The sequence below is a fragment of the Syngnathus leptorhynchus genome, chromosome 4, assembly GCF_054491065.1.
Source record: "Syngnathus leptorhynchus isolate UIUO chromosome 4, UIUO_Slep, whole genome shotgun sequence".
Lineage (NCBI taxonomy): Eukaryota > Metazoa > Chordata > Actinopteri > Syngnathiformes > Syngnathidae > Syngnathus > Syngnathus leptorhynchus.
The window spans coordinates 13547610-13575369 of record NC_141198.1 but is presented as its reverse complement, the minus strand read 5'-3'; the positions used below and the strand labels follow the sequence as shown (position 1 = coordinate 13575369).

General features: G+C 41.5%; 4 protein-coding genes across 17 annotated transcripts in view; 2 read left to right on the top strand and 2 right to left on the bottom strand.

Annotated features, from left to right (window-relative positions):
- The first annotated feature begins 760 nt into the window (after positions 1 to 760).
- On the top strand, positions 761 to 3873 carry LOC147058222 (intracellular hyaluronan-binding protein 4-like). Its single transcript, XM_085910068.1, has 9 exons — positions 761 to 889; positions 987 to 1227; positions 1694 to 1820; positions 2112 to 2249; positions 2329 to 2400; positions 2484 to 2561; positions 2694 to 2868; positions 3231 to 3419; positions 3522 to 3873. The coding sequence occupies exons 2-9, from the start codon at positions 993 to 995 to the stop codon at positions 3585 to 3587; spliced, it is 1080 nt and encodes a 359-aa protein (XP_085766194.1). The 5' UTR covers positions 761 to 889; positions 987 to 992; the 3' UTR covers positions 3588 to 3873.
- cdc14b (cell division cycle 14B) lies at positions 3086 to 13503 on the bottom strand. Of its 11 annotated transcripts, none has more exons than XM_085910060.1 (15): positions 13100 to 13503; positions 11727 to 11817; positions 11222 to 11297; positions 10894 to 11028; positions 10729 to 10805; positions 10507 to 10573; positions 10287 to 10437; positions 9983 to 10213; positions 9765 to 9903; positions 9431 to 9593; positions 9250 to 9344; positions 6326 to 6373; positions 6108 to 6230; positions 5385 to 5520; positions 3086 to 4847 (listed from the first exon to the last, which is right to left on the bottom strand). In XM_085910060.1, the coding sequence occupies exons 1-15, from the start codon at positions 13209 to 13211 to the stop codon at positions 4833 to 4835; spliced, it is 1659 nt and encodes a 552-aa protein (XP_085766186.1). In that variant the 5' UTR covers positions 13212 to 13503; the 3' UTR covers positions 3086 to 4832. The 11 variants fall into 11 exon arrangements, 8 of the variants coding, with proteins under 8 accessions (XP_085766186.1, XP_085766191.1, XP_085766185.1 ...); XM_085910065.1 differs by having other exon boundaries at positions 10894 to 10986; XM_085910059.1 differs by having other exon boundaries at positions 3087 to 4847; positions 6108 to 6233; positions 13100 to 13502.
- Positions 13504 to 14004: 501 nt separating this feature from the next.
- On the bottom strand, positions 14005 to 16869 carry prxl2c (peroxiredoxin like 2C). Of its 3 annotated transcripts, XM_085910011.1 has the most exons (7): positions 16623 to 16865; positions 15575 to 16494; positions 15290 to 15358; positions 14913 to 14966; positions 14736 to 14841; positions 14530 to 14664; positions 14005 to 14390 (listed from the first exon to the last, which is right to left on the bottom strand). In XM_085910011.1, exons 2-7 carry the CDS (start codon positions 15758 to 15760, stop codon positions 14260 to 14262), a joined length of 681 nt encoding a protein of 226 aa, XP_085766137.1. In that variant the 5' UTR covers positions 15761 to 16494; positions 16623 to 16865; the 3' UTR covers positions 14005 to 14259. The 3 variants fall into 3 exon arrangements, with proteins under 3 accessions (XP_085766137.1, XP_085766138.1, XP_085766136.1); XM_085910012.1 differs by having other exon boundaries at positions 14005 to 14319; positions 15575 to 16869; XM_085910010.1 differs by having other exon boundaries at positions 15575 to 16865.
- fbxl17 (F-box and leucine-rich repeat protein 17) overlaps positions 16410 to 27760 on the top strand; it is a 146330-nt gene continuing 134979 nt past the window's right edge. For both annotated transcript variants that reach the window (XR_015065871.1, XM_085910009.1), the window contains exons 1-6: positions 16410 to 16821; positions 17689 to 18220; positions 18384 to 18764; positions 18824 to 18946; positions 19078 to 19335; positions 19412 to 19543. Coding sequence is in view for 1 of the 2 variants with exons in the window: in XM_085910009.1 (XP_085766135.1) it covers positions 17711 to 18220; positions 18384 to 18764; positions 18824 to 18946; positions 19078 to 19335; positions 19412 to 19543 (1404 nt within the window). In the remaining variant the exon portion in view is untranslated. The remainder of the gene's footprint in view (positions 16822 to 17688; positions 18221 to 18383; positions 18765 to 18823; positions 18947 to 19077; positions 19336 to 19411; positions 19544 to 27760) is intronic.

Genomic DNA, 27760 nt, shown 5'->3' with positions numbered 1-27760 from the left:
CCAGGAGCTAGGAAGTTATGGCGCTCAGCGGGTGTGATTGGTCGAGACCTTATGTCCAATCAAGTTTGAACAGTGGGCGAGTTTGGCAATCCGGATTGGCCAAAGAAGCGGATGCCGCCGTACGCGCGCCCTAGGTGGATCCAATGAGAGTGAAAGGCGGTTAATTTTACAGCGCCGATGAGCAGATGGCGCCCTTTTCCCGCGCACAAGTACGTTTTGGGGTCAGTTTAAAGCGTTGGCTCCCCCGGTGTTACGTAATCATTTTAAACCGGAAATTTTCAGAACAAAGGACCCACTGTGTACAGTGTGCACTACCGTACATAAATACCAAAATAATAATAAATAACCAGACAAAATATTCTCAAATCAAGACGTATTTATGTCGTAGCTTCCTTCACACAACCCTTAACTGTTTGTAGATGAGAGAGATGATAGGGTCTCCTTTGAAGTCTGCATGACCGCATCTACAAGCTACGAAAACAAAACATGTGTCAACTTTCATGGTGCTTACTAAAATCTGTATGATTTGTCAGACGACAAAATCTAACCTGCACATCACACGCATACTTTTTAAATAGATATTACCGTATAAATAGGGCTTTAGGTGATTCAGGTCAGCAATGCAAATGAGAACATATTAATTGCATTACTGGATAAATAATTGTTAAATAAATGATTATGGATTAACAAATGTTTGGACGGAAGTAATATTTCGCTTCATTCTTTAATAAACGCCGGTGACGTCATCCCAAATCGATATGGATATTCATGAGGGGGCGTGACTGAGTTTACCGCAGGTGCAAAACATTTATAAAATCGGATAGAATCGGTCGCGCCCTTCGAAGCTCAATAGAGGTTTGAGCGTCACAAGTGAAGGAGGAAAACTGTGGTTTGTGTATTTTTTTGGTTTGTTTCTTTTAAGTGTGTGTTTGTTTTTGTTAAATTGAATTATTCATGAAAGTTGACGACGTGAATTTCCCCTCCAGGTTAAGATGTTGCCGGACGCCTACGGTTGCGTTGTGGCCAACAGGTTCGGGAATCTTCCCGACGACGACAGCGACCCTTTGGATTTAATAAGTGAGGTGGAACGCGAACAGGAGAAAAAGAGGAAGAAGAAGAAGGAGGAGGACGAACAAAAAGCCAAGCAGAAGAAATGTAGCCAGAAAGAATCCCAGAGGGACAGACGCATGCCCATTATTAAAGTAGCCCTTCCAGAACCTGATGCAGGTACGTGACAAACAATGCCATCTCCTCATTGTGCCACAGAACAAATTCATTTCTAGACTGGAACCCACTGCCAAGAGTTACTGGTCACTTTGCTTTGTCAGCTGCGTATTGTGAATGCTGGTAGGCTTTTCCAGGCCAGTGTTGTTTTGATTGTCCAAAAAAAAAGCATCTACATCAAATGTGTCCAAACCTTGTCCCTTGAGAGCTGTCACGTTAAAAGGTTAAGTAAATAATGTTTTATTGCCTATATAGTATTAACCAGATGTGTCAGCCACATTTTCCTCATCATAGATGAGCTGTTATGGCTATATAAATGTGTATCACCTCATCATTGAATAAACACAAGGTGAAAGTATGACAGTAAGGCCAACCTTCTTTATCCCATTGGTTGCAATCACTTATATATACTGTATGCATGTCAATCCATTTTTGTAATGTCTCCAGTAATGGCTCCCCCCCTTCCCAGTTTGCAAGCAGCCAGCACGTGACAGACGGGATGAAAGAGCAGACTCAAAAAGTGGTTCCAAGATGGCAGTCTGTGGGGAGCGTAGGGCCAACCCAGCTGTGTATCCACAGGAATTTTCTGTCGCAAAGTATGTTTTCAAATGTTTAGTTACCAATTATGCACAACCTTTGATACCAAATACCACTTAAAACAATGTTTTGAGTAATCATCTGAATATTTTTATTTTAAGATACTGCATATTGAACAATAACACTCTGCTTAAATATAGGTGCAGCAAGTCACTACTTAACTGATTCATTTAAATATTGTGTGCATAAATTAAATGATTAAAATGGTTACTAAACGGTTAAAGTTAAATATAATTCAACTGTACTTAATCTGAGCAATGGTAAAGTAACACTGTTACACTTTGTCAAAGGCCTTCCAACAATTGGGACACCGACTCCAGGAGTCGAGGGGCAGGCAGAGGTGGGAGAGGAGGAAGAGGAGGATACACAAGGAACTCTGATAATTTTGTCCTGAGGGGCAAAAGAGAATATGACCGACACAATGGAACGTAAGTCTTTTTAATTTATTTTTATTTCCACGTTTGGTGGTTTCTAAGAGCACTTTTATTGTTGCCACTTTCACTGTAGCGGCATCTCACCTAATGAGAAGCGTGGTGGCAGAGGTCCCTGGAATTGGGGTTGCGTTGAAGAATCAGCCAGGTGTGTGTGTGTGTGTCAGACTGGCTGTCCACAACAGTTGTATTGTCAAATTTGTTAAGTTACAACAGTTTTTGTTCTTGAAGCGAGTTAATGGATGTGATGCCTGATGCTCAAGTACATTCTGAGGAGCCTCAAGCACCAATGGAAAAGAACCAAAACATGTAAGTGGTCCTGACTGATCTAAGATGATTATATTGATGGATTTTTTTTTTCTTTTTTTGAAAAGCATGTTTCATTGTTAACCTGTTTCCCCTCAGTGTGAAAGTTGCTGAAAAATATTTTTCTCCCACTAGTGCAGTGCCAGAGGAGGAAGAAGAAATGTTGGTTCAGGTTGCTGTGGAGATGACTCTTGATGAATGGAAGGCCTTGCAGGAGGTCAGTCGTCCAAAGGCAGAGTTTAATATCCGCAAACCAGACAACAAGATTCCATCAAAGGCCAAACTCATCCACAAGTCTAAACATGTGGAGGTGAGTCTGCAAATACTCAATTTCAGGCAGGCACTCCATGGCCAAAAAATCCAAGTTTGCATCAGCCCTAAGATGCACTGCTAGATGTGTAGTGGTTCCTTACACTTTATGCATCAAATCAATTAGATTTTTTCTTAACTTTATTTTAAGAGACAAGGAAGGATAAAAGCATTTGTGTAGTATCTACTCCATAAAATTTCAGGCAGCTGCTCAAACAATGCCTAAAACCTTAACTCCACTACAGGCATCATCACTTCATTTAACGTGATCGTAATACGCAGCGGGCAACAAGGCAGAGGTCAAATTCTGCTGTCTGCGTGAGCATTTAATCAGCCAGGTGTTATTTACAATCCAATCTTCAGCATCTAAAGAGGCATGTAGAAGGAATGGAGGATGAAGGAACGCTCCTACGCCGGTCTGTGAATGACATCACCTCCCTTCTGGACATCAATTTTGGTAATCTGGGACGCCCGCCTCGAGGAGGTAGAGGCAGGGGGGCCCGCGGAGGTCTGTCCAGTTACTCTGAGAGAGACCACGGCACACTGGAGAAGGTAAGCAATAAATTCCATACTTCCTCGCTTTGTGTAAACAAAATATTAGTTTCAATTTGTTTGGGTCAACTGATGCCTGACAGTCGTGCTGCTTGTTCACAGGTGGATGAAGTGGCTCCAGACCCTGACAACCCAGAAGATTTCCCAGAATTATCAGCAGGCAGATGAACAAGTTCACGCCTCGTGTTGCTGGTGTGGGGAAATGGGTTGCACTTAAACACTGGCCAATCAGGATGCGAGCTTTCATGGATCTGCTGTTCCCAAGGTTTGGTGTTTTATTCCTCTGGGTTTTTGTTTCTAGTCACTGATAGCACTGTGTTCAAAGAATTTTGCAAAGATTACTGATATATGCAGTATCAAAGATTGGGTTGATGGGTTTCACTTTGTTGTAATTTGCTCCCCCTTACAAAATGTTCATCAGCAAAACCACAAAATAAACAGCTGTTTATAGCAGTATGTTTGTACAGGTATATAAATGAAGAGGAAACACAGGGTTGATGTTCTTCTTTTTTTTTTTTTGCTTAAAAAAAAAAAAAAAAAGATTATATAGTATATGCTTAATCAGTATTCATATATTGGATACGTCCCAGTAAGACGGTTTTGATTAAAACAGTAAGTACAAAATATTTACACATTTTTTTAAAGTAAATATTTACAGTTATGAAATACAACAACTGAATAACTCACAAGTGCATAATGGTATTGTGACTAGACAAATGTGCATAATATTGAACATGAACATTCAAGCTATTTAAAGGGACAGTGTAGATTGTTTTTTTCTGCCATCTAGTGGTGAACTAATAGAACACAATGACCCAAGTTCAAAGCTTGTGCATTTTGAAGCACACGCACGACAGTGCCAAAGTGACACTTTGCAGGCCTTACCACCAATTTGGTCAAGTCAGTGCATTACATTTGTCACCTATGCAGTAGTCACTGAGCCAGCAAATTAGTGATTGTCTCCTTGGGGAATCCCAAACAAAAATATGGCAACACACGTCGCCAGCATCCTGTACCGTAAAGTGTGACCCATGTAATTAGTAATTCCCATACCTACAATTATATTCAAGAAATGTACTACATGTTGACGGAACATATTTTTTTGCATATTGAAATGGGTAGAATTTGAAATGGAACATTGAAAATTAACATTCTTGACACTGTCCCTTTAACTAAATGATCAAAATTATCTGGACTTTTAGCCTGCCACTGAGGAATCACAGTTAAAACTGACTAGGACCATGTTTTGAATATAAAAGTTTTAAACAGTTAAATACCATGTAATTTTAGGAAGAATCATACCGCTTGAAGCTGTTTGTAAAAAATGTTTGGGGAAAAAAACAAAAAACACTCAAAAGTCAGTCTTCAGGGTTTCCACATCCATAGGCTCACCGGAGTAGAGGAGCTCGTGCTTTAGGTATGGAGTGACTGTGAAGAACAGAGAGAAAGACTTAACTGACTGAGGAAAACACTTGAAATCATTTTCCGTCTCACATTCACAAAGATAATAGGATTACGTGAACAAAAAGATAGATACCACAGCTTAGAAAATTGCTCAGATTGCAAAGCACGGCGAATTTTACGTCCTCTGGAGGTGGCGGCGGCTCTGTTGTGTGCGAAACACAAAAGAGGCAAGGAAAAAAAAAAATGAGATGAATGTCCCAGACAAGAAGAAACAGGATTGTGGAGAATAGTGACAGTAACGGGCAAGCGAAGGAACCAGGGAAGCTATAGCCAGTCATACTCCAAATAACTCTTGTCTTTTGGAGGACATGCAACAAGCGGTGCCATTGGAAGGAAGGAAGGAAGGAAGGAAGTGCAGACAGACAGACTTGGATACTTGGCAGGAAAGATCATTTCGAGACTCAAAACCCCCAACCCCTGACTAGTGTGAAAGAGAGCTTGTGTCCAAGGGAAATGTATTATCCATAAATCTTCATGTGGGTTGGTCTGAGGGGAGCTTGCCTGCAAGTGCGCCATGTTTAAGTTGACGGGAGTGCACGCGCTGGCCGCATCTCTGTGGCTGTCACATGGCTCACAAAACACCAGTTCCCTGTCGTTGGCCACTACATGCAAGTTGTCTAGGGAGCCGATCAGTGGGCTGCGACATAGGCAGAGAGAGGGGAGGGGATGCTTTTAAGTTGGGCTTCATGAGTGGCTATAGCCTCTGGGTTACCTTCTTCACCACATGTTAGGTAGTAACACAGTTCTGCTTCAGTTTGGTTCGGTTTGGTAGAAAGTACAATTTGTTGCCTTTAGTATGATCTCCTGAAGGAAGTTTTCAATTACAAAAACATGTTACATAAGAAAAGAAAAAGCACAGCTATTTTATATATTTTTTGCCCTAACTTCATGCTTGAGATTTAAGTGTTTTTATGCAAATATTCATGGTTATGACTTTATTGATGTAGGTCAAAGAGACTAAGGTGCATTCCGAGAATTTTAGTACAGAAAAACTACACCCTCCATATTTTTATAAAAAAAAAAAAAAAAAAAGCGTTATTCATTTTATAATTACTAACATAATCACAGTTGACTGAATGGCAGAGACATACTGGCGGGAATAAATTGGACAGATTGTGGAAAAAGTACGTACCATACTAAACCAAACCAAACTGTACTAATCGGTAGCTCCGTGCTTGTACGCTACTATACTCTAACTTTCTCAGTGCCACGCTGGTCTCCTACCTGCATGCTATTCCACTGTCGGGCAGTGAGGTTCTGGTCCTCTTTCTGGTGTCGAAGTGGTCTGACAGAGCCATTGAGTTGGCGCCAGTCTTACAGCTCTGTGCGCTGGTCTGAAGGATGGCCCTGCTGCAGAGGAGATAAAGCACGGTAGCAATGACCAAAGTTGCTTGATTGGTGGGTGCGTCATAGGGAAACTGTCTATAGATAGCAAAGCTTACTTGAGAGACTGCGACGCTGACCTTGTGTGAATCTTATTCTCTTCTTGCCTGTGAAAACACGATTGACATAAATGTAGAGGTGGTCGAAGCTATACAGATTTGACTTGAGACTTATGTTGCACTTGCTAGACAAAAGATTAGCGAAGCAAAATGCTAGTAGGGGAGGCGCATAATGTGATGCTGAACAACGCTTGAATTAAAGTTATTCATGTAATTGTCATCAAGCCTGCAATATCATGTAAAAATGTTGGAGTGAATTAACCACTTGACGGTGAGGAACTTGAATCATCAGAAAGACAGAAGACAAGATATTCACAGTTCATGGAACTATGAGGAAAAGACAAAAAAAAGCTCTGCACTGAAAACAGACCGGAGCTTCTCTTGATAATCAACTAGAGCATTTAATGCGAACAAAATAGCTCATAAGAGCTAATATTTAGGCATTTTACATTATTTCATTACACTGCCAAAAACTGCTTTTCGGCATTCTCGCTTTTCCTCTCGACAATCACAAAATACACCTTTAAAAGGCACTTGGAATAAAAAGGAATGAGAAACTTAAGAAAACATGGTGGTCAAATATTTTTTCCAATGACTACATCTGATTTGGCTTGGCAGTTAAAGATGGGGCTCACTTACAGCATTCTCAGTGATTGATCCAGAATGGGGGGGGGCAGCACATTTTTTGAGGGGGTTCACGGGCCGGTGGAACTCATAGAAATCCTAACCCGTCTATACAGAAATGCAGGATGGTAGAAGGGAAGCCATACACAATCCACCACAGGGCAAGGCTACACAGGGAGGAGAGCAGCATGGCTACCAGTACCAGCCATCTAGAAGGAGGACAAATCCATCAAGAGCAAACAAAAAAAAGAAGGGAATAATAATAAAAAGGAAGGAGACAAGAGACGACAGGGCGGAACACAAGGTCTACAATGCTCTGCTTTTACAGTGGGACTGGATCAATAAAACAACCCTCTGTAGATATTATGGCTAAAAAGCATAACGACCAAAACCAAAAGATACAATTTTTTTTTTAAGTTAGCTTCATCGATGTCTGATAGCTTCTTTAAATGGATTAGCAGCTAGCAAAATCAACTTTTGAGTCAGTCACTAACAAAATAAGGCAAATGACAAAATATAACATTTAGTGATTCATTGAGCATAACCCCCACTATCGAGATGAATTAGCATCTTGATATTGAAGGTATACCTAATCAAGTGTGTTAAGGCGATTATCACGAGTAACCAAGCTCTGCTATGATCCAGTCTCAATTAAAGCAAAAAAAAAAAAAAAAGACATTAAAGCCATGTGGACTCTGCCCAACATTTAGTGACCATTAAACACAAAGACAGATCGAAGACATCTACGAGGAGTGTATGAGCGTGCATGTCCGGAGGAGGTCGTGCCCGTTGCCATGCATGGAAGGGAAAAGGCAGAAAATGTGCTTTTACATTATTTGCAGTGAAATATGACATGCTCTTCAGTGTTAAACAGTGAAGCCAGATGGTGAGCGCTCAGTTGCGGTGTCAAATAGTTGGACAACTGGGCTGAAAGCGCAAGAAAATCTCCATTCTGAGGAAAAAAAAAAGGAACTGTACATAATTGACCAAAATAATCGTCGTTTCGATGTGCCATTAATACTCCTTGATAGCTAAATGGAATTAGAATCCATTATGATAAAATAAGGATTGGGGAAAATCTCAACAGTTGATTGAACAAGCCTTCACTAATAGCTCATCTTCATCGGGAGCATTAATCAATAGAATCAGAGCGCCAAACTTTGAAATTTGCTATGCTGCAGTCCGATGGATAGCTGTTAGCAAATATTGTACAGCAGAACAGCAAGTCCACGAGAGGCCGAAGTAAATGTGGTGCATCTACTGTACTTATTGCGCATCCGTGTCGCAGCAAAGCCAAAGGAAAGAAAAATTCAATCAGCCATCCATTTCAACAGGAGTATCTAGCTTTAAACGCGGCAAGTGATGTGCTCTTACCTCCTTCAAACCTCACATCCATTTCATTCCTGTCCACACCACCACTCTCCCTCCCTCAGCTATCTTTGAAACGACAGGCAACTCACTGGCCAGAGCGTGCCTGAGAGGCCGCAGCAGAGCACTACCACCTGCCTGGCACAGGGACAACACAGCCACATGGGAAGATTGGCAGTAGGAAGCCAACCACGCTAGATATCAATGGAGTGGGGGCAAGGATATCGAAGGGGGTCCGCAAATCAAAAAAACAATTTCTTACAACCCCCCCAAAAAATTCTTCTGATAAAGATTCATTGTATGTTCCCTTTGAGGAACGGGTGAAAATATGGGGAAAAATATTTTAAAAGTCAATTATCTGGCTTGGCTAGTGCCCCTACGGTCCCCCCTCTAGCTCCGCCAGTGAATCTAGGTATCGAATTAAAATGCCACTTCACAGCTACTACTATACAGTTTATCGCGTCTTAACATGTATGATTACCTTGTAGAGTATAATATCAACCCATCCAACCATCCTTGGGTCTCCTACTTTCCACATAGCTGTGCTTGCCAAACTAAACAACACAAATGCCTTCCCAAAACACTCATCATATTTAACGTCACTCTTTCCTGACATATTAGCAATTGCCACTTCTAGATTATAGAGTGGCGTACATTCCTCGTAGCCCTAAATGCTAGTTACGCCAAAGAACCAGCTGAGGTCTATTGCAAGAATACTACAGGGCCCCCATAGCTCATCAAGTAGCAAGCAGTATTGTGCCCAAAATCTAATCAATATCGTCCTCGGATGCCCGTCCAATTAAATCAAACATGGCAGCAACATCGCTCACTTGAGGGAGGGGGGGGGGGGTGTCACATTTTTGATAGGAAAATAATCACATTTGAGTTGATTGAGATGGCACTCGAGAGTAGAGGTCTATTTGGATACTTACGATAATGAGCTTGAGGATCTGGCCTGCCTCTTGCTCTTTAGTGCTCGCAGTTTGTCACCCTGTGTCAAACCGTTCCGGTCCTCGTCGTCACTGTACTGTGGGGATTTGATGACCAAAAAAAAAAAAAATCAATAAAATACAGGAACAAATATTGCAGTAGAAATGATTTACAAAAATGTACCAATTCCATTTCTCCCTTCTTGGATGTCCTGTTCTTGTTGCTTCCATTAATGGTTATGTCATCGACTCCAGAGAGGATTCTGGTTACGGCCAGTTTGCCATTCTTCTTTTCATTTATCTTCTCTCGGAAAACATCTCCCTCCGCCCATAGACTATTCTGCTTCCTAAAAAAAAAAAAAAATTCTTGCATAAAAAACAAAAATGTCTCCTCTGGAAAAAAAAACCTTAACACATTTGTCAAACATAAAAGCCTGTGCTTGTAAAACAAGAAATTCTGTCCAAATTTTGTTTAGTTTTTTTCCAGAGCAGGTATTTTATTTCACTTTTGCACCTACTCTTCAACAAAGTTCTGCTGAGGTCCAATGATAGATCCCGGGCGGCAGATCCGAATCCAAGCAATGACTTCTGCTGCTGTCATGCTGTAATGCTTCATCATGTAACAGCCAATCAGAGTACCAGTTCGCCCCAGTCCAGCTGAAATCAAACATTACAGTTGTGGTGATGACTTCCAATCCACAATTATTTTTTTCAGGAAATCTAATTGCGGTTTTACCTTTGCAGTGGACGGCAATGGCTCCCTCCGCGTTCTCACAAATATTGAGGAACTTTCTGACAATGGCGTCGTTGGGCGTGCTCCCATCCACAAAAAAGAGGTCATGATGTTCAAAGCCCGAGTCGGTGAAGCGCTTGGCGTCGTACATCTTTTTGTTGAGCCGGATAACACTAGTGATGTTGTGTTTTCTAAAGTATGGGATATAGGCCTCAGGTGCGTGCAGAGGGTAGCCTGAAGTTAGAAATGAGATATGAGTGCGAGGTAGACGTAACACCGTTTGGAAAGAGTCTGGACTAGAACTTGCCGTTCTCGATTTTGCTTTTGGGATGAGGCCCGCTAAACGCGAGGAACTTTCCTGGAATGATCCAGTTCAGATCTCCATTTTCCGCCCTCTCATAGTGCTCGTATTCCTCCACGTCAAAGTCGGAGAAGTCGAGCCAGCCGTAATGCAGGGCCTGGTAGAAGATCATTTTATAAGCGGCAACATGACTCGGCAATTGTGGCCGGTGTCGAGAAAGCCTTACCTTGTGGACAGCACGCAGGCAATCCAGGATGTTCAGATTGTACATGCAGGTTCCAAATGAGGCATCTCTAAAAAAAAAAAATAGATTTGAAGCAGCATTTCAATTTCTACTTCTTTTTGAACATTTTGAAAATTGATTTTATTTCTCTCCATTGTGCCATACTCTCACTGGCCATAATGTTAAGGCTGATCATATTTCAGAAGTTGAATCCACTGCTTTTACCTGAATGGAATGTATGTACGGTTCTTTGACACCAAGAGACTGTAGGCTTCCTCTGGCATCATGTTAAGGTACATTACCTGCACACACACAGATATATGCATACACACATGAAATTGTAGAATTTTTTTTTTTTTTACATAATGCATAGAAGCAGTTTCTACTCACTGCATAGGAGCCAATCAGGTAGGCGGCATTGGCTTGCTTTTTCTGGTCGCCACAGGTGTAAAATACAATCTTCTTCTTTGAAAGCGTCACGGACTGTGCGGAGACATTAAGAGACATACGAGGCCATCTGTTTACCTGACAAGAATATTTTAATTGCATAATTAATATGACATGAGATGCTTTTATTACAAATAGATCAAACGTTTTAAACTTTTAACACAGAATCTGATTATTTATTTTTTCATTATTTGTTATGGGGGAAATAAAACTGTTGGATTTGAGTGGTTTCACTGTATGTGCTTAGTACGTCTCTTAGTGTCCTAATTACCTTGAGCTTCTTTGTCAGCTTGCACGAGAAGCGATATAACATGGCCAGGTTGAGGGGGCCAAAGTCTGCGTAAAAGCTGCAAGAGAACAAGATTAGAAGCAATAGAATAATGACTATCATTTCAACCATAGCCTCTGCGACACTTATGTACTTTTCCTTCACTTGTGTCTTCCCTTAGGCAGGGCATACTTAGTTTGTGCTGAATTTCAGCACTCCTCCCTTTAATTAAAATGTCAAAGGCCCAATTATTAGATATCTCTGAATGATTATATATATTGGGGGGGGGGGGGGGGCTGTAAAATGTAAACTGTAAATATGCAAAGACTACCACTTAAAAGATCGCCGAATCAATGTGAAAAAAAATGCGATTTTGTTGTAATACATGTAAAAAAAAGAAAAAGGCGGTGAGGTCCGCCCATTTACAATGACCTTTGTTACTGTTTAAGTACATGCAATAGGTAAAGCACAGAGGCAAACGTTTAATTGGATGAAACTGTTGACTTACTTCTCATATGCCAACTCTTCGTCTATGCAGAAGCAGTGTCGTTCTGCCGTGCTTTTGATTTTTTGATGAAGGATGGCGAAATATAATTGATCTACAAAAGTGCACAAGCAAAATGGTTACCTTTTGGTTTTTGCCGTGCATACAGAAGTCTGCAGTCTCCACTTTATCAAATTAGATTGAACCCCCCGTGCAATCTTACCCTTGAGAAGCTCAACGCATAGAGACGACACATCGTCCGCGGTCATGTTGAACCGAGCTGTTTTAAACATGGCACAACCCGATTTCTCCTCACAAAAATGTCCACATACTCAAATAAAAAAAATAGAACAATCGTGCATCAAAGTTCCCGTGTTGTTGTGAAGAGTTAAAAATCCAATACTGACGTTCAGAAAAGTCTACGATGGGTGAGTTTCATGTGAAGAAAGTGCGCACTATGCTAAAAGTGAACTCGCCCCTCTGGCTCCGCCCCTCAGCCACCACGAAACGCCATTGGTCGAAAGAGATCTAATGCTTGACACTATTCGAGGAGGTGCCTTCTATCCCTCCCATTTTAGTTTAAAGTTTTCCTTTTGTGACACGCCATAGGCTGGGAGGAAGTTAACAAGGCCCAATCACTGCCACTCGGGCGACCGCCTCTTCCAACTGTAATTGTCAAAAACATACACTTTAGCCAGACCCAGCCTTTAAGTTGCGCATTGCTTCATGTGTCAGCGTGTCCGCCATATTGGATGTGTCAATCTGCCCTACAACTGCGTCATTTGCATTCACTTCATATGCATATGCGTCTCATACATGTAGACATACATGCAGGCATGAACAGACAATTAGATTATTCTGATGACTTAACGATTACTCAAAATAAAATAGAAGAAAGTAAAGACTGTCACGTGTATTTCTGTAATGTCGAGTGTTTACCCCAACCAATATATGTCAGAAATATTTTTTTTTCTGGGATTAAAATGGATGTCACCTATTCAAGCAGCAAATAAAAAGTCCTTTCAAAGATTTACTTTCCACATCCAAAATGGCAAACACGAGCTGGAGGATTTTGCGCTGACGAGACATCTAGCTTGCATATGATGTCAGGTCAAAACGGAAGAAGGACGTCAGTGCAAGGATATTTGTGTTGATAAACGTCACCCTTTCGAAAGCCACTATGTCAAAACAACTGTGCAGAACCTAATTCGATGACGATGATAATTGTGGGTGTTTACGACGGTGCAGTCAAAACGCGCAGTGCATTAACAGAGCGACGATGTTGCCACATGAGGAAAAAAAAAATCACAGCACATCATTCTAAAAGGTCCATTTTGCGTATACGCTGCAATGTGCCAACTCGGTTGGCCGGGTTGATTGTGTGCAACCACCGTTACCTGAAATCTCAATGTAAATATCCGAGTTTGGCTCCGCCTCTGAGCAGTCATGGGCAGCGCAGCACTTCTTCCTCCTTGATTCCGCTCGCCTCCTCTCGCTCTTGCGCTTCATATCGACTTCACGGCTGGAGCACCGCAGGCATGATGAGGATTCCTCCTCCTGCACGGCCTCGTCGTTTTCCTCTGGATTTGCGTGTTCACGGTGCACCAAAAATGTCAACCGTGCGCCCAAGCCCCTGTCCTCTGCTGGTTGGGGTGACGTACAAACTAAGCAGGGGCAGGTTCTGTTCCGCCAGAGTCCCCCTGTGTGTGACGTAGTGTGTAGTGTTGTGCTGTCGGCGAACCTGCGCGGCGTGTGAGAAGTGAGCCTGCTGCTCGAATAAAGCCTGCCCTATCTCCGTGACCATGGAAGAGCGGTGACGTCATCTGCCGTACCATATGTGCAGCATGGAGACACGTTCAAATATTGTACTGCAGACTGGAGAGCTGAGAGTAAAGAAGAAAAAAACAAAAACAACCAAGCCATCATTTATCACTGGAACTGTCAACGCAAAATGAGCATATTTGCTCTGATAAAATAATTCCTAACCTCTCCTTTTCATCGCAACATTGCCTTTTGGTTGTTCTTCAACGACTTTCCTCTTCATGAATGAATTGTCTGTTGTTTTTCAATGTCACACTTAACGTGTCTGTGTCAGTCATCAGGACTCAAGTTCAAATCTCAGTTTATGTTAGGTTTGCGTGGAGTCTCCTGATCCTCATGGTTGTGTGAGTTTCCTCTCGCTTCCTCCCACATTCTTAAAACATGCATGACGACTAAATGACCTATTGATGTGAGTGGATGGTTGGTTGTCCTGGTTGACTAAATAAATAAATATCAACCACAAACTCATCAATGTGTTTTAATATGTATACAGACCATCATGTACTGTGCCAAGGATACTTAACACTCAAGCACACCATTCAAATGTGTAGATAATATATTTTCATTCATTCATTCAGCAGTGAGGCACAAAGACATGTACAATTTAATCAGGTATTTCGTGGCCTAGTTGGGATTGGAACATTGGTGAGTACTGCCAGAATGTTTTTTTTCCCCCCTGCTAACTTCCATGTTGCAAAGCCAAAGCAAATGGTTCCCCTTTAGGCAGGTGAGCCCGTCACACATGGATGACCTTTTGTTCTTTGCTGAAGCTCAGGGTGTGATGAACTCCAGCAAGCTGCAGCAGCCAGTTAATTGGCATGTGGTCCAGATGGTTCATGTCAAAATGACAGAAGTGCAATTGAGAACCTGCAAAGAGTTGGATCTTTGCGCATGAGTGAGCTACAGGAGTTGATTTTCAAAAACGTAAGTACAGTACCAAAGTAGGGTTGAGTGTAATACATTTGCAGATAATCTTGCGGAACTGCTTCGAGAGAGGAAATCTTACCCGGTCCAGCAATGATAGCACCACCTTGCTGATGAAGATCACCCTGGAAATCGAATACAGGACTCGTCATGGCTCTCCAGATACTCTTCATTTGACCCATGAAGATACCAGACTTGACATGAGGACTCGGTTGAGCTTCACACATAGACGAAAGGATCTTCAGTCACGGCATTAATGTGGCATTCATCTGTATTGACTGTGTTTACCTGAGACTGTAAACTTCTCTTCTCGTTTCATTCCGAGCTTATGGTAAATGACCCTTTTGGGGTCCACGTAGATCTCATGAGCGTATCCTGTTAGTGAGCAGAAAGGCTGGACGAGAAATCAAAACCTGCCTGGGTGCTACATTAACAAAGTACTTAAAAAAAACAAAAAACGTTTACCTGTATGTGATGATGAACAGACTGGCCAATGACAACGAGACAGACCTTTGCATCCTGCAACAAATTATATTGTAAAAAAAAAATCATCTTTACAACTATTTTGGCTTTATTCTTTTTGTTGTTAAATAGAAAATGCATCTAAGTAACTATAAATCCAGATTGTATACATTATCTTTGTTACATAACTGCCACTTAAATACTCATTTGCCTAATTTCAACTAGATAAGAAATGTGGTGTGTGAAGGAGGCATCTTTTTGGTGTATTTTGATAACACGTTACAGACATTTTTAAGACAACAAGGAACTTATGGAAAAATGTTTTCTTTACATTATATTTATATTAATATTAGTAGTAGTATTTAGGAGTCAGGACTCACCTCCAGTACCTCTTTGGGTACTTTGCTCAGGTCATCCACATAGTCTTTGCAGCTGTAACATAAGAAATTCTGCAGGGACATTTTTGGGAGAGCTTAAAAACCACAACACATCGTTTACAAATAAACTGTCACCTTGTGCATTCAGTTCAGCTTCGTTTCCGTCTATGCACAATTAAGATATGTGAGATATCTCAGCAGAAAGCCCCAGGGTTACTAAGGGCAACTTTCAAACACGCATTTAACCACTACAACCAAATAATGGCTGATAAATCAAGTTTCCCCTACCCGTACAAAAATAATGATCGACTTCCTATCTTGATACAAACTCTTGAACGGGATGGGCGTTCCGTGGCGGTCGTAAATGAAACAATCGTCCACGTCTCGGAGGTGCAAGTTCATCGGAGAAGATCCACTTTCCCGAGTATTTTCCCTCTCGATTTGCCGAGTTATGGGCAACTTAACTTCTGCCATTTTTACCCCTTGGGGGTATTTTTAGACGTTCAGCAGGCTGGAAAGCCGCGCCCAACTTTCGCACGTCACTCGACTTGCTGGAGCTTTAAATTTTTCTTCTTATTATTTGTGTGTTAAAGGCAGCCGCTAATGGTACGGGGGTATTCTTGCCTGTCTTGTGTACCGACACCGTGAATTCCATTCCTGCAAGTGACGGTGTGAATGTATGCGTGACATATTTCTTTTTAATTTTAAAAAGTAAAATATTCTGCATTTAATTTCTTTTTAAATACAGTGTGTACTTGTTTTTTGGCCCATGAGACTATTGATAAACAAACTGTCGGACATGCGTCAGTGAGGTTTCGTTTTGGAATGACTGGAGATCGGTGTAGTAGCCAACATGGCAGATGCGCTTAAAAATCGTCTCGAATGGGCTAATTATTCAGATCGACAACGTGTGTCTGCAGGAGAAATAAACACCAAATAAAAGGGATAAAGCATCTTTAAGTGGGAGAGCACAGCCTAAGGGTCAGGACGAGTCTGTGTGCAAGTACGTACTGCACATTAAAGACAAAACAAGTCGTCACATTCACCTAAGGAACATTTCGAGATTTTAAAGAACCTAATTTGCATGTAGTGGAATACTGTGCTTTGAAGATGGGAGAAAAATAACAGGCCTGAGTTGAGTATCCAGTCTCGAATCAAGAACTGCAAGGCAGACATACAAGCTAAACGCCCACCCATCCACCGTACTGCTGAAATATTAAAGAAACAATAATGAAGAAAAAAAAAATTCAATCAAAAATGATCACAGCCGTTTTGAAGTTTTACAGCGCTGCAACATTGCGTACGCGTGTACGTTCATCCTCTTCAGCTTCCGTACTTTGCCCCCACGGTGCGGAAGTGTTCTGAGGAGCACAGTCAGATCTGCCACTATTGAGTGCTGGGTTGCCCCTAGGCTAACGGTGCTTTTCTGCGTTCTCGTTTCTCTCGACGAGACGGTGTCAGCGTTCATCTCGACCAACCAGAAGAAGTCTATTATGTGAGCTCGGTGGCCAAGTGTGGGAGCACCGTGCGATCCGGTGAGGAATGTGTCATGCCGTTGCTACAGCTAGTTTTTAGCATCCAAAGATGGAGCGATCTAGCCTTGCAGCATAGCTCTTTAGTCGCCTCTTTATCACACATTAAAGCTTGCAAAGATACAGACAATGTCAATGGATGACGCTTCGTTCAAGTTACAAATACTTGCACCCCCACCGCAGTGTTGCTTTGTTTGTAGATGCCTCTTTTGACAACCTTTTCTCTTGTTTACATCTTTTGTTTTTGTTCGATAGCCACCATGCGACCATTTCTTGACCAAACTGTAGTATCGCAATGTGCTCGTGACATCTACATAAGGTCGGGAGATGTATCCGTCTGCTTTAACATTAGGTAGAGCTTGCATATTGCAGCGAAGATGAAACAATCTGGCTTTTCAAAGTCAGTAAAGCTCACTTTGGAGTTTACTGACAGAGGCGTTCACTGTGTTTGTTATCATGGTTTGCAGAGATGCGCAGCACAGTGCGATAGTGGTTAGACACGTTTGCCTCTCCATTCTGAGGTTCAGGGTTTGAATCTCGCATGTTCGCATCATTGAATGTTATTGTTGTGAGTGCGCTTGCTTTTCTTCAAATGCCCTGTGATTGACTGTCAACTGAAATTCAAATGAATAATAAAGGTATCATGTAAAAATGTTCAATTTAAAATGATGTTATCAAAAGCTTTATTATACATTGAAACCTATCAAATAAGCACAGTTCTTATATTTTCCAAGTGTCCTGTGATTGGCTGGTGAGCAGACCTAATGAACACCGACAGTATGGAAAATGGCTCCATTGTGTTTCAAAATTGACCACAGATGTGATCATCATTATTTAAAACTAAACGTATGGTATCTGATTCCCTTCCAGAGTTTTTTTTCGAGTCTTCTATATGGGCCATCTTCTCTCGAAAAATGGTTACGGTTTGAAGAAAAAGACACGCAAGCAGCATCACAGGACGAAGAAGAAGAGGAACTGCTTCCTGCAGGGGCCTTGCATGCTGTGTTTCATCATCCACAGCAGCAGCAGCAGCGGCGGCAGCGGCGGCACTTTGAGCGAGGACAGCGACCCTCCGGAGGCCGGCGTCAACGGCAGCGGGTGCCGTCACAGCAGCGTCACCGGCATTACCGTCCCGGGCGTCGGCGCGGTCGGAGTCAACGCGGCGGCTGCTGCCTCCAAACTCGCCGAGCGCTACGCATTACTCGCCTCTCCTGAGGATTGCTCCAAGTTCTTGCTTTCGCCACCAGAGTTAGCTATTTGGGAAGGGCAGGGGAGGAGCCTGTTGTCAGCTGTCCCGGCCAAACTCATTCCACCGCCGGCTCTTTTTCGGACCGCCGGCGTGTCTGTGACTGTGCCCATTCCTGTGCCTGTACCCGGCTGCACCAGCGACCACGCCGAGATGGTGAGATGCTGGTGAAACATTCACCTATGGCGATATGGCCCTAAAAACTTTCACATTTTTTGACCTGATTAAAAATACTTGTCAGGAATATGAGCAGCTGCACTCCTCAAGTTTCCCAATTGGGTTTTCCTCATGTAATCGCTGTGTGTCTCCCTCCATGCAGGTGTGTAAGAGAAAGTGTTCCGAGGTGCAGAGGTGCACACCTTGCAACAAGCAGCCACGCTGTGCCTTTTCTGCCCCCGATGGTAGCATCGAAAACGGAGGCGTGGGCGGAAGCGTGGGGGAGGCGTCCTCAAACTCCCAAACTGGCCACTGCCATCTTCCCATCTGCCCATTGGCCTCTTCCTCCTCCTCTTCTCCGTCATCCTCCTCTTCCTCAACAGTGGCCGACGGCTGCCTCGGGTCGGCTCCTCAGGCCGATCTGCCCCAAAGCTCTGACTCGTCCCCCGCCGGTCTGCAGCACCTTGATGACTGCCAGGCCAGAGGCTCTGAAATTGCGGATCATTTAAGCATCAACCACCTGCCTTCTTCCATTCTTCTTAAGGTCAGCAATCATGTGGCGAAATTCCATTTTGTTATTAAATACCTTCTGTCTCATCACAGGTTCTCTCACATTTGACGGTGAAGGAGCGTTGCTTGTGTGCCTCTTTAGTTTGCAAGTACTGGAGGGACCTCTGCTTGGACTTCCAGTTCTGGAAGCAAATCGACCTCAGTGGCCTACAACAAGTAAGCCACAACAGCAAAAAGTCATTGTTTTCATTGCTTAAGCACAAAAACACAGAATGGGTAGATTTTTTTTTTTTCATTCGATAACAGAAGCTAGGTTAACAAACTGTATTGCTGCCTTGCCTTTCCAGGTAAACGATGATCTCTTGGCAAAAATAGCCTCTCGAAGGCAGAATGTGACCGAGATCAACATCTCGGACTGCAGGGGCGTCCACGACCACGGCGTGTTCTCCTTGGCCTCGCAGTGTCCCGGCCTCCAGAAGTACACGGCTTACAGGTGCAAGCAACTGGGGGACATATCCCTGGCTTCTTTGGCCGCACACTGTCCTCAGCTGATCAAAGTGCACGTGGGAAACCAGGACAGACTGACGGACAGAGCGCTTAAAAAGGTATTACTCATCTGGAGCCCATTTTGTTAGAAGTACAACAAGCGCCTGATTATTTTGTTTCGTCCGTTTCCGTCAGCTTGGGGAGTGCTGCGGCGAACTGAAGGACATTCACTTGGGTCAGTGTTACGGGATCAGCGATGAAGGCATGGTGGCTTTGGCCAAAGGATGCCCCAAACTGGAGAAACTCTACTTGCAGGAGAACAAACTGGTCAGTCCTGTTGTTTGTTGTCTCAATGCTGTTTGCTGCGTCATTTGTTGTCGTGCATGAAGAGAAGAGCCCACAGTGTGTGTGTGTGTGTGTTAGTTTTTTACCATCATTGATGTCCTCTGTTGCACTGAACGCCTTTTAAATGTTGCTTGATTTGTTTCTGCTGGACTTTTTGAATCCTTTTTTTTGGTCACAACACTACTTTCATCTCTGAGGTCATTCATTAGACAACATGTTTATGCTATCGAGCAGTAGGGACATTTTTTTTTTAAATGCAATTTTTCACTCACCTGCTGGGTGGCTACCAGAGTTTGGAATTATTGATCTCATTTGCAGATTAAAAAAAAAAATGTTTTATGTTTACCCTGCGACTCAATATTATGGTAATATGACACATTCCATAGTTGAAGAAAATGTTTTCTATCAATGTAAATAAATATTCATATCAAAGTTTTCTTTATTACTGTCTTTTGGGCATGTATCCCAGCTAAAATATTGCAGGGGAAAATACATTGAAGTCCTTTCATGGCATATTTGGCAGTACATTTCATACCAATACTGTATGTGCTATTCTTCAATTTACCACTAGGTGACGCTATTTGACTGGGAAAAAATATTTAATTTTGGGGAGGGGACCCAAAACGCAGCCAGTTGCTCCCCCACAGATTGTATTCATAGCAGAACGGCGCAGATTTGAGTGTTTCTTTGCCAAGCGGCTATCACGAACCCTCTTTTATTGGTCATTTGGCTTCTTGTCTCCGGACCCTCGCATTGAAATCGAATAGAAGCGCTCATTTGTCATGTCGGCTCCCGAATCCCTTTCATTTGTCTCTTCTTTCCAAAGTAAAACCATAAAGATCCTGATGAATTAGCCCACTCAAAATTGTTAACAATAGCTCAGTTTGTTAAAAGCCCATTCATCAAGTTCATTGTACAACATATTAACCGAGAGATGAATATTGCTTCTGTTAACATCTCAGCAACGCCGCTTGCGTCACAGACGTTTTTCAGATGTGAGATTGTCACATTCATTTGGTGTTTAAGATAAGAAGTCCGAGTGGGAATTATTATGTCTTGGCTCTCTGGTTACTCACTTTCTACTACGGTCCCTTAAAAGAATTCAAAGTAGTAAAGGAACCTTATATGAGATCATCTTCTTCCTGTGATCTGCTTTTAATATGGATGGTGCGCCTTTCCAATATTTTCTTTCGCTTCCTCTAAACTTGATTAAGCAAAACGCCAGAGGATGTTTTTTTGTGAGGTCTTTCAATCATCTCCCCCTTCTTCCTTGCCGTTCTTCTCTTTCCTCTCGTTGTCGTTTGTGCGTTTTCTTTTCCACGCTGGAGGGTCTTCTTTTTGTGTTTAGCAAGCGTGTCCAGTTCTTTTTACTCATGTATCCTTAAAAGTAATTCGCCAAACCACTAATAACCGCGCTACCTCTAATCACTGGTCACATTATTAGGTACACCTGTACTGGATTGAATGTGTGTAATTTGATGAGGCGTTTTGTTTTCCTCCCATTTCCCCAAAACACGCATGGGAAGTTAATTGAGGTCTGTGTTGTTGTCTAGCGCCGTGAACGTGAGTTGCGGTTAGGTTAGCCTCTCGAACTTCGGCTCGTCCAATGGCCGCTAGTCTTGAAAATACTTGCTGCTTCACATTATCATTGTAACACTTGTTGAAGTGCAGCAAACAGGCTGATTGTTTTGTCACTTGTAAAAGAAGTACATTTATCTGAAAGTACATTAAAAGCATAAGTGATAGGAACAGTGGAAAATCTATATATAATTTTTTAAATACAATATTTTATTATTTATTTATTTTCATATTTAATTAATTTGTTATATTTATATATTTATTTTCTCAATATAAGGCTGTTTTTAAAAAAAAAATATCCATATTGCTGGTGTCGGACCATAATGAAGAGAATGACTGGAAATTGATATTGATTATTTGAAAGTTAATTTCAGCTTTCATGTTGTATTGTAACGTTGATGTCTCCAGGTTTATTTGATGCTACAGCCGGTGGCTGTACGGCGTCTCGGATGCTTTTTTTGGCAGTGTCCCTGCATTCCTGATTGCTGCTCATCCACTATTTATGTCACACTTGCTTTTTATGCCATTGCTTGCCTTTCAAGTCTTGTTTTCATCCTCTGAAGTGAGACTTTCTCTCTCTCTCTCTCACCCATTCTTATTCTGTTGTCTCGCATCACCTGGAAGGGCAAAGGCTGAGAGAATAACAAATTTCTCTTTTCTCCAGTATACTTAGACGACAGACAAAGGGCAGACAAAAATGAAACTTTTGGTGGATAAATTAAAAATTGCACAATTTAACCCTCTTGCCGTGTTGGCGCTTTTGCTCGACTGTTCTTTTTCAATTAGTAAGCGCCCTTTGAAATTGGTGGACATTTTTGCCCGGAAAGCACTTTTGCTTTTGTAACACTCTTAAATGTGCTTTATCTGCCTTAAAATCACAGAGCGTGTGCCTCATTTTCTTGCGATAGCATTGAAAGATTATTATTAATTTTTTTTTTTTTTTTTTTTACACAGGCGTGCACACACACTGATTATTTACAATTTCAATCAGTCTCGAATGTGGAAATGTGAGTGGAATTGCAGAAGCCCCCTAACCTAGATTAGCATGTGCCCTCAATTTGGGGCTAATTACTACTTTGCATTTTCAATCAGAGCCCCTGTGTTGCTCTTGCCACGTTTTTCCATCATTTTCCGACAGACCAGGACGAATGGAATTTATTTCTCTTAGCACAAACGCTGCACGAGTAAGAAGCGTGTTTCTTGGCCACCTCCGGTCCGACGGCCTGTCAGCGATCTGTTTTCCGTGGGCGTCGGAATGACAGCCAACCCCCTGACGATCCAATCAGGCCGATTAAATTGTATATTGACACTTTCAGATTTAATTAAACAGATTATAGGGCCAGCAGAGACAAAAAAGTGCTAATGATAGCTGTCGCTTGTTATAGGATCGCCCTTTTGACATACACCAGCACACACAAGGGCCTTGTTTTAAAAAAAAAAAAAAAAAAAAAAGTCAGACCAACACACACTTTAAGGAGCTGATGAAGTGAACAGCTGCCAGCTGCACTGGAATGTCCCGTGGAAACTTTATTCACATATTTCACTGTAATTACACATAAATAGAGCCACTCTGAGCTCACACACTTGTCTGCACAAACAGTGCATTGTGTCGCGCCGCAACCCTCCACCCATACAGTCTTCAAAGGCGTGACAGTGTCGGTCGGCTAACTGCTTCAAATTTAAAACCAGCCCAAGAAAGTCGGGCTCATTCACTTAAATGAGAGGTCATGCTTTTTTTCGCCCCAGTTCCCAGGTGTTCTAACAACGTCTTCCTGCGTCTGTCAGAATTCCCCAATGATCAAGAATCATAGCACACTTTTCATCATCCTTAAAAAAAAAAAAAAAAAAGGGCCCATTTTAAGGGGGCGGTCCTGTCTATTGCAAATGAGCCAATGCGCACCCACACAAAGTACATTCTTTGTTCCTTATGACGGTTAGCGGCGGTGCTTCGTGTGAAACTCCACATTTAAAAGTGTGCATGTGAATTGAGGCCGCAAGCCCCCATGTAGTTAATTTATTTTTTTTTTTTGTATTTTCACATATAGCACATATTTGAATCACCAATGTCACATATTTTAACAAAATAATCAAAGCTAATGTGACCATATCTGGCCCGAGATGATCAAATTAATACAAAACACTGTACATAAATTGAATTGTGACTTCATCCATTCAACATTTGTTGCTGTAAAACACTTTCATTTTACACACGCACACTTTAAGATTGACTTGTACAAAGAGCTTAATTTTTGTAGCTGTAAATTAATTGTTAATTTGTTCAACTAATTAAAACAAAAACATGATGACGGGTGTACAGTGGAAGGGCAGAGAGAGAGAGAGAGAGAACTGCTGAAGGCGGTCGACGTCACGCGTCATTGCTTTTCAACATTCTCAACTCTCATCAGTTTGACCTTTCAAGTTTTGAGCAACTTTAGTAACCAACTTTTCCTCAGAAACCTTTGATGCAATTCTGAAATGTGCAACTTCAGTGTATTTGCATTTTGAGGTACTGGTACCATCATTGTTGTGGATCTTCCACCAAGTTCTTGAACTTTAACACACTTGAGTTTTTACTTGAGCCGCCGCCACGCTTAAAATTCCGACCGTCTATTTGGAGGCAACAGCGCTTTCCTCTCTTCAATATCCTCCTTCAAGTACTTCTGGATCGATCCGTTCCTTCCAAAACGCTGGTGTGTGCATGCTTGTGTGTTTGTAGTTGTTGCCGCTTTCTTTTTGCCCAAAGAGTAATAAGATACATTAATGAGCTCTGACTTCAACTTGGACACCCGGCTGCACTCAGACAAGGACACCGTCGATAAATTCCCTCTGCCGGTCCGCTCGCGAACAATACGTTCTTTTAAGTAGAGGGAGGGAGAGAGAAACAAAGAGGAGAATTTAGAAAACCTTTTTTGAATTTTGCCACAAAAGGGATATTTTTCCTTGATGGTTTTGTTTTGACGTTCTCTATTCCGTGAATAGATTAATGATCCATATGTGCTTAAACACGCAGTTAAAAAAAAAAAAGGCTCAGTAATGGTGTGAATAATCTTTTGGAATCCCGAAGGTTTTTATTAACTATCACTGTCTGATGACTGTCAACTTTTAGTTTGGCAATTGTGGAGAAAAATGTCAACAGTATCTCAGTTGTGCAAATCTAAACTGCATTTTGGTGCAGCAACAAAAATGGTCCTCACACTCTTAATTGTTCCCACATTTGGAGTGTGAATTGTGATGCTTTACTCATTCAAAGTCGTTCACTCGTAACTAACAATAGAATTATTTGATACTGTCAAAAAAATAAAGTAAAATAATCATTTTAAATTTTCTTTTTTGGAAGTTGTCTTTTCATATGACACCAGAACCAATCAGGGTATCTGTGTTAGCAGTTTTAACTGTGTCCTGCAGAGGGCGTGTTAAGACCGCATAGTAACAGGAGCTTTGTACATATATGTTTGGATAAAATCATTCTCAAACTACTCTGGGAAAAAAAGGCAATGCTGTCTGTTGCTTTTTACTAATACTGTCTTGTTGCATACATTTACATGTATACATTTGCACAGGTCATGGGAAGAGCTGATTAAAAAAAAAAAAAATCTGCCTTCAGAAATATAATACTCCTTAGTTTTTATTAATGCTGTGTTTGTAGTTAAGTAAAAGTGTACAGAATCACACTTGCAAGATTTGTATTTTTTTTTACGTGATAATTGACACAAGCAACACAAAATTACATCGCTCATGTTATGAGTGCGGTTCTCTGTTGCAGCAAACAACCAAAAATGATGGATGCACTTAGTAAATATACTGAGCATTATCATTTTGTATAGGATTTATTTTAAATACTTAAAATAAATAAAATAAAAATTTAACAAAAAATACTTTAGTTTAAATACTAAAAAAAATAAAAAATACAACCTATGAATTATTTGTACTTTTATGATGGATTTTTTTTTGGACCTACCACTAGATCTGTTGTCTGTCCAACCTAAACGTGTGCCCTGCAACTAGCCGGTTTCCATTTAACTCTTTTCCACCTCTTGCCTCTTGTGACAGATGTACCTAATTTTGTGGCTGTTGAGTGTACTTGAAGACCATGAAGGTCCAAGAATTGCAAATGTAATTGAGATCCTAGCCGGTCTTTGACTTGTTGGCTTTCTTTCACGTCGCGCCACCATTACTGTATTACATCCCTCCCGGAGAGCTTGGTGCTCTGCCGCCTTCAACTGATTTGTTAGCACACATCTAATAATTTTTCCATTTCTGACCAAACAACCTGCAGGACCTCGAGTGTTTAAAGAGCATTGCGTATCCCGCTCCGTGGAGGCAGCTCCTGACACCTGGCCAGGGGCTGTCACCCTGATTCATGGCTCCGTGTGACACCTCGCCATGTGACTCCTTGTACTCCTCTTAATCCCATTGCGTCTATCTCTTCTTTTGTCTCCTCACCCCCCCCCCCCCCCCCCCCCCCCCCCCTTCACTTTCCTCCCGGATGATGAGCCGCTCTTTTGTTTTGAGAAGGGCAGTGATGATGTCATGGTTTCTAACCGAATTGAGTGGAGAGCCTTTTGAGTTCAGTGGACAAAATACAAAATGTACTGTGATGAATAGTTGTCCTTGATTATCTGGTTGCGTTGTGTATGATGTTGGGAGAAAAAAAACATGCACAACAAAAACACTACAAAGAGGAGGGAAAAGTAAAAAAAATAAGTCAGACTCAATTTCAACAAATGGGCCCAAAGACATTTTTGCCTGCAGCTTTTACTTTTATATTTATTTATATATTTTATATTAATTGTATATTTATTTTTGAGTTCATTATTGCTTGTCTTAATGTTTTAATTTTGAACATATATGAGGACTTAGCAGGACAGGAAAAGCTATCTTGTGTGTGTGGCTGCAAAATAAGCAACATTCATTCACTCTTTGTTATCACAGCTCACATTTCTCCAGAAATTGTCATTAGCCCATTCTTTCCTCTTTCATTTTTTCCCCGGCAGAGGTCCGAGCTCTACTTTTATAGTTTCCAGCTCTTTTCACGCTCACGTCCGCCACCCCTCGTTCAATCACTCCCAGGTCTTCCACTTGTCACCTCCCCGTCTGTCTGTGTGATTGAGAGGCCAAAGCCGCTCTAATCGCTGACTTCATTAGTGATGATTAATAAGCTGCAAGAAGGCATGCGTTTTAATGCCCTGCTTATTTCTATATGTTGAACACTATTTTTACCTTTTTTGGGTTTCCACGCTGGGCTGTATTACCGCCGCCCTCTGCCGTGATGCTTTCAGGGGCTGGCCGGCAACAGAGGTTCAATACTCGGGGTAATGAATGTGTTTAATAAGCGCAGTGGGTCAATGGGCTTAATTGAAGGCGTGACAGAAGACGGGGCTCACAGAGCGCTCCTGTAACGAGACTTTAACGAGGCTCTGGGGTTAACAAGGTCAAAAACCGGATTGGTGAGGGGGATCCTAATTATGGTCTGTCCATCGCTGTTCAGGCTCTCATGGCTGGGACGCCATATTCCATCTCGATTTTGGAGAGTATCAACTGTTTCTTTGTCCTTCATACAAAATAGATAATAGATTTTTGCTGCCTCATTTGCGCTTTGTCATAACCGAGAAGAGGGGGCTCCTCTTCTAACGGGGAAAAAAAATATGTAGGAACATTGGTGGTTTTGCTAAACCCTTGGATAATGGTAAATGCTATTGTTGTTGTGATTCACAGCTTTTATTTTTTTAATTAAATCTAAATTTACCAAACTTCAGCAAATTAGTGACTTAATCGTTTTCCGCATAACACTGAAAGCAAGAATCACGAGAATAGTAGGTGTACATTTTAATTTCCCTTTAAATGTTGGTGTTGCCTTTGTCATTTTGAGGGAGACTGAAATAAATATAATGAAAATTAAATTGTGAATGACTTAATTAAATAACGTGTTTTGTCCTTTGGCAACTTTTTTGAAAAAAGAAAAAAACAATTAAGATTTAGCTCAATTGCTTCATTATATTATTTTCAGCCATTTTTATACAAAGAAGACAATAACAGCTCTTGATTTTGGAGACCTCTGAATTGTTTACCACGTTTTAGCGACAGTAGGTGGGCTTGGCGGAATAGTTTCCATTTTATGTTCTTTATTCGGGTGGGCAGAAATAAAAAATAAACAGAACAAAAAATAAGAGGTTCAAACAGTAAAACATTTGGTCCATGACAACGTCTTTGTTTTATTTCTTCGTGTTTGCGTTGGCGTGCAGCATCACATTGTGTTTGTGTGCTTCTGCAGAATTTTGAGGACTTATGGTCGTGCAACCTGGCACAGTGTTTTGTAGTTTATTCCCGAATGAGGCCATAAAGTTAAAATACTGCAAGCATTTCTTGCAACCACAGCAAAAATAATTGTAATGATAAAGATGTGAGAATAATCCCGTTAACATTTTCATTTTGTATGTCATCTGGTAACAAGTGAGAATGACTTTTTGTCTTCATTTTCTGTGTAGTTCACAGGCTGCTTATTTGAATACAATACATTTTGACTTTGGATACAATACATTTTGGTTTTATCTTTTTTTTTTTTTACGCTTGATGTGGTAGTACTGAACAGATGGTTTTAATATTAAGTTGCATGAAAAAAAA